Source organism: Dreissena polymorpha, chromosome 6 (genome assembly GCF_020536995.1).
Source record: "Dreissena polymorpha isolate Duluth1 chromosome 6, UMN_Dpol_1.0, whole genome shotgun sequence".
NCBI classification, from domain to species: domain Eukaryota; kingdom Metazoa; phylum Mollusca; class Bivalvia; order Myida; family Dreissenidae; genus Dreissena; species Dreissena polymorpha.
Genome location: NC_068360.1, coordinates 34,238,725 through 34,250,320, shown reverse-complemented (window position 1 = coordinate 34,250,320; position 11,596 = coordinate 34,238,725). Strand labels below are relative to the sequence as shown.

Genomic DNA, 11,596 nt, shown 5'->3' with positions numbered 1-11,596 from the left:
AGTTAACAAAGAATGAAAAACATTCCATTACACAACAGATAAATGAGTCGTTAATAACCGTGTAAAAAATGGGACATTCCGAATTCCAGTGTGGTGCTATTTTTATCATCTTATACTTTACACATCTCTATGCCTAACATGAATTTAATCGGAAAGCAAATATTGCAGATTATTTATAAATTGTGCGATATTTGTATGGCTTGTTGTACATTCTAAAAATGTCAAAAGTATATGCACGGATTATAAACAATGCACATCGCACGAAATGAGGAAAATGTGATAAATTGACAATTAAAATGCGTCGATATACAGTGCATGTACGTGTGAAATAAGTCGCGTTTATAATAAATCGTCAAAAAGACTCGCACTTTTCTCAATTTCAATATGCAATATTGGACTACAGACAGAGTGATTTTCGGATGTAATTTGAAGTTAAGGATATACTCAGCGTTATGCTTTGAATGTGTAAACATCGTTCTATGGCGAAAGATATTGTTTTATAACGCAGTCATATGAAAACGGGTTATAAGCAAAAATAAAAGAATAGGCTAGCATGTTACGACGACCATGAATATGTTACAAGAAAATTAGGCGTCTAATCAAGCACTCTCTCGCAGTTGGAGGCACCAGGGATTCGCAGGCACCAATCGAAGCGTGACACGCGCGAAAATTACGTCATTAGAAAATGCATTGTGGAAATGTTTTGGTTAAATTCCACTATGCGCGGTTTAGTTACTTTGCGGTATTTCGTGTTTATAAAATCGAGTTACCTTGACGGTTACTAAACCTGAATAACCGCAAACTTACCAAGGTTTAAAAGCTACCGAGCGGTATCTTTAACCAGCGTTTATACAATTGGGTGCAGATTATTCAATCGTTTCGCGTTGCAACGCTTTATAATTTTTAGGTTTCCAAATCGTCAAAAGATACATATAATGGCTATATTGGACTATGGTAAATGTTCAGTAATACTGTTTCCTCACAAATATCATAACTAACACGAAAACTTGCGAATCTGAAACAACTTTTTTTCAATTTTGTCAATTTACCAATCCGTGAAAAGATCCCTTTAAGAAGCCAACCGCACTTCTTCAGACTTGTAGAGTCTCTAGAGCTTTGATCACAATGAATTTACATTCAATGCCAACCGCTTAACTGGATAGCCTGATTAAATTATCTGTGCGGATTCCCTATTTGACATGCGCGATACAGTGTCAAAACAATAGTGCTATGAAAGAGGCGTTAATGGTACCGGCATAAACTTGCCAATCTACAATAGCGCGCCTATATTTCTCGTTGTCAATTTTCATTGGCTCGTGCAGGGACACCGATAGTGCCACGCGAAGAATTGACGTCAGTTGTACAATTACTTCTGTGTGATGTGCATGGCGATCAGAGTACAGGCGAATATTTGGAAGAATACGGTGGAGTGCTTGAAACGACATGATTTTTAGGATAATTCTCCGCTTTGCATCTTTTGTCTCCTGCATGTAAGTTATTATCTGATTTTAAGTGCTTAAATATTACATTGTTATTTATTAATGATTTAAAATGCATTGGCACATTTATACATTACATATCCTTAAATTCGCACATGACATAACTGTAACTTTAATATATGTCTACGCAATTATGAAGTATGTATGCCATTTAATTAATAAGTCCAATATAATTGTGTTTATAATGCTTAAATGTATGACACAGACTTAAAAGAAACCAGTTAATACTTATAAGTAAAATTGCAATCATGACTTATTTCAAATTTACATATATTTGTGCTTTTACTTAAGTATAACATCCTATGCTTATATATAGGCTCGAAAAACAATTTCTGAGTTCTTGCTTCTTTCCATAAGGACTTATGCTGCACACATACATTCATATATATTGCGTTCATTAAACGGATACCCTTTTCTGAAATGAACGTGTTTTACATTCTTTATTTTAGTATACAGGTTAGGTAAATATAATCGGCTTGATGTTTTGAATAGGTTTTAATAATTCTGAAAATATGATTAAATTTATATTTTGCTCATCTGTTCAATATTCAAACTATTAATTATAAACAATCGGGCTTGAAAACTGTTATTGACAAGACCTAAACAGGGTATTATGAAGTAAGTCATGTGAAAAAAATGTTTCATACTTATTTGTTTTCAAATGCACGCATACACTCATTTTTAATATACATAAACAATTTACGGTACAAACGCAACATAATACAGTTCATGGCTAATGATTTGATTAACAAATGCTCAAACATCGATCAACATTTTTATTTAATAGTAAGTAGTTTCGGTTAATAAATAAATCATATATAACTGTGTTTAAATGTGTTGTTGTTACTGTACAAAGACATATCAACAAAACAAGATGATATCTGTGATGATTCCAATGAATAGTATTCACATAAGTTGTTATGCACACCGTATAATCATTAGTATTCGTAAGACATTAGTTTTCCTTGATTTTGAGGGTATACTGATCCACGAAATAACACAAACACACCGGAAAATGGCTTAAACGCATAGCAAATTATGTTCAATATCAGAAATCAGTATGAGTCCATTTGTTTAAATAAAAACAAAATATTTCATGAACAATTATACATATCAATTTACCATGTTTCATGCTATACAATCTGGCAAAGTGTGGCCTCTGTATACTACTAAGAAATACTCGATAGCGTACAGTATGAACTTTAGAAAAATTAAACTATAGTTTCAGAATATTGTTAATTTGGACCAAATTATGTGTTGTAATTCAAATATTTTTCAAAAACAGAAAATGATTTCGACTCTTAATTTAATAATTTAATAAACTCTCAAAAGCCAATGTTGACAGTGTAGTTTAGCCGAGATTGAACACGACATAATTTTCGTTTGATAGAAACGATCCAAATAAGTAAACGTGACTTTAAGAACATTTGTTTTCTTGACGTCTTAGACCCTGTAATTTATATGTCATCTAATGGGATGAAAGCGTCTTTGTTCTTGAAAACAAGGCTTAAATAGCGCAAAGGTCCAACAACTCAATTGCTACGTAACAATCTGTAAATGGTACATAATGTATTAAAAAATTGGCACTTTCAAATAACAATCTTCTAGTATTTGAATTGTTATATTGATAGTTTTCTGTCGTCTAAGAGAAAGTTACTTAATTGTACAAAAATACCACATGTATATGGTTTACGTGGCTCGTTAAATCGAGCGATACCTTATAGTTTAGCCTTGACTGAACATTAGGAAATAAGGGATTAATAACATCTTAAGTAAATAGGTCTCGTATGTCAGAACTGACTGGCCTTTCTATTTTTTTGAGATAGATTAAACCATAAAAACTCAATCAACTCGACATTTCGTTGATTGATTGGTTAAATATTTCAAATGCAATCAGAACGGTTATAAAATCGACAATTTAAATGTGTGATAAAAAACGGATTCATCATTTGAATAATGCGAAGTTATTGTATCGTGTACAATGTTTGAAATGTAATGCGCACACTTAATGGCAGGAACACATAAACGATTTGCATTCGCCAAAGTTTATATTTGGTTTTTTTTAAGACTAACAAGTCGTCCAAGATCTTTGATAATGATTAAAGTAAAATGAGTACTTTTTGTAATAGATACAATATTATAGGGCCTGCTGACTCCGGGTAATGGTTTGTTACCTTTTGACAAAGTTCGAAACGCAAATATTGACCGACATGTCGCCATGTGATCCGGTCGATAGTCTAATCCATAATAACAAGTATTACTTGTTACACACTTTTAATTTAAAAATGTGTATCCAGCTGAAAGCCGGCCACTTGTAATGGAGGAAGTTGAGGTATAAGTTATTAATTTACGGCTTTTACAGATAATAAGTCACTGTGGCAGACATGAAAATGGAATCAACAGAATGGAGTTACATTTTATTTTAAAATATGATGCTTACCTAATAGCAAAAAATAAACATGCACATTACAATATGTGCTCAGAACAGAAATATGCTGTTGTTTTCTTATATTTTCCCAAATATTCGTAATGTCATTTGTTTCCGATTATTTTATGATCATTTTGCAGCTCAAATATACAAAATTGATGATACAAGTAATGTACGTATTAAGACATTTTTGTGTATGACAATTATTCAGTATCTGTATTTTACACGAATCGTGAGCATAACGGAACATAACTGCCGTATTCGTTTGCAAACATAAATAAGCAATTACAAGCATATCAATAACGCAGTTGCGTCAATGTCTTTCTAGAAAATATAGCAGAACAGTTTATTTAGTAAATCAATGCCACCGGCCCATAATACGATATATATCACATGAAAAAAACGGGTAGTATTCGCAATCCATTATTTTGATATCATCATTTGAACAATATGTACATAATCGCGATTCAAATGGTAAATTTAAATGTCTTCAAAGTTCAACCTTGAGATTATGGTTACCACTCCAAAATTGTGAAAAAGCAATTGCAAATTTTGTTTGGATACTGAGGGAAATATATCGTTCGGGATCTAGATGCGTTTTGAAGATTTAATGATAACAGCGACTTTAATTTTGTATTGAGTCGTGCCATTTTTTGTATGACATTAAATAAAACGTTGCTTGTATATAATATTAATAAACAAGGCGTTATTGCCTATCCCTTAAGCATATCAAAATCCGTAAACAAACACAAGATTTGTTATGTTTGTGGCCCAACAGTCCCCTCCGATGACATATGATACTACAAGCATTAAGTAACGGTGTCTGGGGTAACGATGACTGGGTATTCTCAGCAAATTGAACCGCAATGCGCATGTATATTTCCTCGTCGGGTTTAACTGTTCTATGGACATCGGTTCTGCATAAGAAATCAATATGACAATAAAACACAAACTAATTGTTTATTGGTATTTCAGCAAACAATTGAAACGCCCATACATATAATAATATTCTACCACAAGGAACACAATTGATTGAACATAGACACATGCACTTAATATAATAATACACATTAAGGCCTGAACTGTACATATAAGAATATTAAGCAAACTGGTTATGTATTTATTTGGCAACGTCACACCAAACGAGTTTGTTTTCCTTTCATCATTTAAATTCGCAGTATGATAAATAAGGCAATAGGTTGTATTCGTTCAAATAACTTAAGTAATTAAACACATCTTTGACCGCAAAAACGCAAGGAAAACACGTTTGAAGGATCGCGAGAAAGTAATTAACTTTTATTTAAATTTAAACAGATGTGACAAACAGACATACTTTAATAATTATTTGTTTTAGCTCATTTCATTTATTAAAACAACCAAAAACCACATTTTAAATAGTTAGTGATAGGTTTTCACGACTATTTACCATGATTTAACGAAGTAGATTATACCGGATTAAAGCATAAAATGACTGAACGCACACACTTCTTTAATATTATTATTTACAGTAATCATGCCTGTAGCTATATGTATATATCAATATTTTAATACTCAAGAACACCGTTTAGGTACCTACGTTGCACGTTATAATTAAACTTGTGTTGAAAATGTTATATACCAATGCCTTTTACTCGAATAGCTCGATTAGCATTGATATATTGAATCACTAAATAATAATTATACTAAAAAATAAAAAATCATGCATCACCAATATATTAGAACAGTTGAGTTCTAAAAGGTAGCAATAGTGGTAGTAGGTGCTTGCGATGTTTTTATGTATTTGTTTTACATTTTGTTGATTATGACACTGTAATTTGTGTATTTTTCAGAGCGGGTGTTGTAAGTTATCATCCTTTCTTCTTCCCACGATATCAACCTGACAATTATGGCTCCGTTCGCAAATCTCAAACAAGTAAAACACCATTCGAGTATAAGAGGCGAGGACCTTCGGGCTTTGACAGACTGTCAATGGGTTTCATAAAGCGAGACAACGACGAGACCACGGACTCCAATGGGAAATTGTTCAATAATGCCATGTACGACAGGCTGTTGGGAGATGTACTTGACAAAATAACACTTGAGAATTCGCCTCAATACAGTAAACGTTATTTTGACAGACTTTCGTCGGGATTTATTCGCAAGAAACGCTCAACAGCCAAGGACAATTCGCCGTCTGTTATTAATAGTATGCCCACTCAACACCTTAATATTCAGCATAATGAAAATATCATCAAACCCATGGAGCATGTTAACATTGGTGTCAATGAGGATTCCGATAGGAACACGACACGTCAATTACAAGGCGATGACAGCGCAGGCTCTGATAACAACAAGCGAGGTTTTGACAGACTGAATGCTGGGTTTGTGAAGCGCCCATTTGACAGACTAAACTCCGGCTTTGTGAAACGTCCGTTCGACCGATTGAGCTCTGGATTTGTGAAGCGCCCGTTCGATAGGCTTACATCAGGATTTGTTAAGCGTCCTTCTAATAGCGTAATTGATGAGCCAGACCAGATGAATGCAGATGATAAAAAGCGTGGTTTTGACAGGTTAAACTACGGCTTGGTCAAACGACCTTTCGACAGACTCAATTCTGGATTTGTCAAAAAGGACGACGAAACCCTTGATAACGGCGATGTAATCAATGAGAAAAGGTACTTCGACAGATTGAATATGGGGTTTATCAAACGAAATGGCATACTGGCAGAAAATGATGCAGCTTCCCGAGTTGATGATAAACGTGGCTTTGACAGGTTAACCAGCAGTTTCGTCAAGAAAAAGGAAATGCTTGAAGATAAGGAAGATGTAAGCGGTCTTAAAATGGAAAACAAACGGTATTTTGACCGTTTAACAAACGGGTTTGTTAAAAAGAACGACAATTCTAATATCGAGAGAGACGAACACGATACCGATATGAACAAGCGCCGATTCGACAGGATATCCAATGGCTTCGTAAAACGTCCGCAAGAAAACACCAACAGCTCAGATGACCACTAAGAAGACAAAAGATACTTTGACATATTGGATACAGGCTTCATTTAATAAAACAAAACATCACAATCGGAGGAACTGGCACACGCTTGCGATAATCACCGAATATAACAAATTGTTAATTTAAAATATACTATGTTAAGTAACATGTTAATACAATGCAACGTTCAAATTTGGTCATTAAGCTTAGTATTAATTTAATAGGCTATTATATTAAGTTATACAACTTAAACACTGTACAATAATATATGTTTCGATAAGCATTCTGGTAAATACTTGTTTAATTAGAAAGTGCCTTGATGATAAATTAAATGTTATATATTTAAAAGAACTATGGTAATTGAAATAGCTCTCAAGTTCTATATCAAACAAAATATACGTTAACTATAGCTACAACTATTTGAACCTAGTATGCATTTGTCTTATATTCGGGAGTGAGTGTTTATCAGCATGTTTAGTTATCAAAGGCATTCATAACAACATTTTTTTTGTATTCGTTTTTTGTACTTTATTCATTACATAATATATGCACATACCATCATTTTACACAGGAAAAAGTACATACATATATATATATATATATATATATATATATATATATATATATATATATATATATATATATATATATATATGGAATACATGAAACTGAAAATGAAACAGGTGGTATGTTTTTAACAATGAAGGACACAAACGTATACAAGTAAAAAAGCATACGAAGTAGATATATTTACATATTTATCTTCTCTTTTTTCCATAAAATTTAAGAAAACAGAATTAAATCACAAACGTATTTAATTTCTGAGTATGTTTTTTCAGTTTTACCCTTCCAGCTTGCGATAATCTCTTCGATTTTTATTTTGTATTTAAAATATTCCGAAAATCTTTCAAAAATTGGTGGACATTGTTGGTATTTGCATTTAAATATAAAATATTTTCCTAGTAATACAATACAATTGACACAGTTTGAGCAGTTCCTATTGTTGATAAAAGTATTACAAAGTGAAATACATTCATAAGACAATTTGAAATCAGTACACATGCTAAGTTGGGATTCTATATATGTCTCAATGTTGTTCCAAAACATATGAACATTAGGACAATTCCAAAACAAATGCATATTAGTTTCAGCAGACATTGAACATAAATCACAGAAACTAGATTCTACAATGCCATATTTAAACAGATTTTCGTTGTTGGGAACAATGTTCATCAGATATTTATACTGAAACGTTCTTAAGGAGGAATCTATTGTGATTTGAATATAATTTGTAAATATTGATTCCCAATGTAAATGTTTATTAAAAAGCATTTCCCATTTGTGTTCTTGTTTGCTGTTTATTATAAGTGTATTCTCTATTAACAGTTCGTTTATAAATTTGCATATTTTTGTTGTCGGGGTGATTCTATTAATTAGGTAACTAGGTGGCACGTATGACCTTTCTTCATTGTTCATTTTTTCTTTCCAGCATTTGTGTATACAACCAACTAACGTGTGGTATTTTAAAAAATCAGAACGGGGCAAATCATATATATTTATTACAACATGCCGCCATTTCTTCTCTCATTGTAAAAGGTGATCGCTGTTTTAAATATAATTTGTACCACAAGATATCACCATGCAAAAGACGATCAAAGTGAAAATACCATTACCATGTCGACATACTGTAAAATCATTTTTGTTTATGTGACATTATTGTTCGTTTATTCAGTGGGTTAACCGATCTACGATTGAACTCTTTACCACTTAGATACGTATTTTGACACATGTGTAGTCCCTTATAATTTACATTGAATTACATACCTTTCTTACTAAATCAAAGTTTTCAAGGCTTCATTTTCAACGCTTAGTTATTAATGAGCAGCAAACAGCATACAACCTGAACATCTTATTATTTCAATGAATATGAATTATCCAAATAATACACATGCTATGATAAACAAGTTAAACGTTATTTATTTGTAAACAATGCACGGTGATTGACCTATTTTTTAACAAAATACGTTATTCATTGAAGCATTCAACAACGTTTGATCAGATACACATCTCGCGCCTTGTTAATTTAATGTAAATTACCCATTTTAGAATTTATAATTCGTATAAAAGGGGACAAAACATACTATGCGACAGTATATAAGTGCTCGTCTGAATAGAACAGTTAGAGTTGTATGCATGTTTAAAGTGTCTTGTTGTAATAGATTAAATGCGAATGGTAATTTTCAAACCTGAACTTATGATATGCGTGACACTTCGAAACCAAATGTCAGTGTGTTTAACTCAGAACCGGCGAATTGATCGTGTTGGTCATTGCGAACTTCAACAACGAGCTATGGTAAGATTTATATGTTTATGATAAATAAACGTTAAGATTAAAACAAATATTAATTTGTACTAAAAAACAATAACCCTTTGCCTTTGATATGCATAAATCAATGTACTTAATGGCCGGAATAATTTTAGCACAAATACTTTAAGTTTGTCTATATAATTTGTAATGGTCGGTTAATCATAAGACTTTACAATTGCACTGGCGGTGCAGGGAAACCAAAGTGAATGCAATTAAATAATGAAAAATTAAAACCATAAAAATCGTTTTTGGATTTTTATTTATATACTCGCTTGATAGAGGGTGTAATATTACGCCCGAATCATATCTTGATATTCACCATTAAATTATTCTTCTTTAATAAGGTTTGGTCATTGTACTTAGAGCGACAGTGATCTGGTTGTTAAATAGAATTGTTCTGTTTGTGACAATTACCTTAACGGACTTATTCCACTGCAAAGCTCGACATGTTAACTGTAAAATACAATCAAGTAGTATATATTATCAATAAACAGCATATGTAGATCTTAAAGCAATGTTTTAATTTACATCAGAAGGTTTCATGTTGGCAACAGTTTTATGAATTGGTGTACGGATTTTAACAAACACATACTGGGCTTGAGGTGGGTACACACACGATAGTTACACGACATCTCAAAGTTAAATGTTAGTTAAACAAATAAACTCAATGGGCCGTTTCATTACAAAAAAAACAGACATTAAAAACAACAATTACATCATTTAACTTAATTGAAATCGGCAAAGTTGTGACTTAGCTATCTCGGTAGATACACTATTGTTGGAAGAAGACGTATGATGCATGTCGTGCAATAAAACCTTACTCATTGCAAGTAAGCTGGAATACCCTATTACACGAAAGTTCTGACCCTTAAGCAAAATTCAAAGCCAAGCGTCAAGAGGATGAGGGATTCTAACTAATGAAACATTTCACAAACTTAAAGTTAGATTTTAAACAATATCTCCCTATTCATAGTTAACAATCAACATAGTCATAATGTGTTTAATTAACATTGTAGCAGCTATAGATATACAGAGGACTTTTGTCAAAACTGCTGAAAGAGCTCAGACAAATGGTGGAATTGTAAACGATAACTTTTTCAAAAGATTGCAGGAAACCGGAGTTAGGCAAACAGTAGTTAAGAAAACCGAAGTACGGAAATTTGAAGAGAGGCATACAAAACCACAGTGCTAGAGCACGAAACTCTTTGATTTGGACCTAACAACTCATTCGAAACATGCAGCTACTGTCATTTTTACAAGTTTATATCAAATAGCCAAAAACAAAACATCTTTCTTAAAATGGTCCATTGATTGTTATATGTTTTGATGCGGGGACCATTTTGTCGTTTCACAACTCTTCTTTGTTATGTTGCATCTTATATGATAGGATTGTTTCATTTTACGCAAAATTGTACATAAGACGCTTCCAATAAACATTTGAAAAGTCGCAACAACAACGTTCACGTGTTACTTTGTATATACACTTATTCCAATGCGTTGCGTTCGTAGCTTGCTTATGCATATTTAAAACTGCGAGAAAAAGGGAAAAATGTCATTAGCATTGAAGAGCGTGTGATGATTTCAGAGGGTGTTTTTTTGGCTTCGTTCTTGAAGTCGAGACAAAGTTGTATTGATGTAAGATATATGTCATTAAAACATAGGCACATATATGGTTTTTGCTCATGAACAATAAACAATACTTAAGTGGTATTTGAAACCGACGTAGTATTGGTTTAGCAAAAACGACCGCTGATAATAAACACGTAGAAGCCCGTGGTATGAGTCAGGCCTTCGTTTATAATACAATGTAATGAATTGTTAAAATTATACATCCAATATAACCCTGATAACGGCGATAATGAAAATGTTCCACAAACGATTGTGCAGATTCCTTCAAGTGCGCTCAACCTGTTAAACCCAAACTTCATCCTCGCCGTTATTGAGATCATTTAAATCAGGTACAAGATTGATTCGTATTAACTGGATATGATTTTAATCTAAACAAATCGTGTTTAACCATTTCCCACTATGAAGCCAATTAAAATGGCTATTTGCAAACATCATACAACCAGAACAGCCTGCGAGTAACTCGCAGTCTGTTCAGGTTTTATGATGTTTGCTGCTCATCAGTATCTAAGGGTTGGAAATGAAGCCTTTGAAACTTGACTTTAGTAAGAAAGGTATTTAATTAAATGTAATTATCTAAGAGACCACAGATGCGGCATAATACTTCTCTAAGTAATAAAGGGTAAACAGTGTATGCTTTTATACGTGGACGTAATTTAAAGATAAATTTAAAACTGCATGACAACGTTGCTGCATGCATTGTA

The 11,596-nt window shown here is 32.7% G+C and overlaps 1 protein-coding gene across 1 annotated transcript; it reads left to right on the top strand.

Moving 5' to 3' along the window:
• The first annotated feature begins 1,374 nt into the window (after nucleotides 1-1,374).
• LOC127835428 (uncharacterized) lies at nucleotides 1,375-7,464 on the top strand. The gene is made up of 2 exons (XM_052361854.1): nucleotides 1,375-1,490; nucleotides 5,757-7,464. The coding sequence occupies exons 1-2, from the start codon at nucleotides 1,444-1,446 to the stop codon at nucleotides 6,922-6,924; spliced, it is 1,215 nt and encodes a 404-aa protein (XP_052217814.1). The 5' UTR covers nucleotides 1,375-1,443; the 3' UTR covers nucleotides 6,925-7,464.
• The last annotated feature ends 4,132 nt before the right edge of the window (nucleotides 7,465-11,596 follow it).

Coding starts and splice junctions, on each gene's coding strand:
- LOC127835428 (XM_052361854.1), top strand. CDS start 1,444: ATGATTTTTAGGATAATTCTCCGCTTTGCATCTTTTGTCTCCTGCAT. Junction 1,491..5,756: donor GCATCTTTTGTCTCCTGCAT/GTAAGTTATTAT, acceptor TGTATTTTTCAG/AGCGGGTGTTGTAAGTTATC.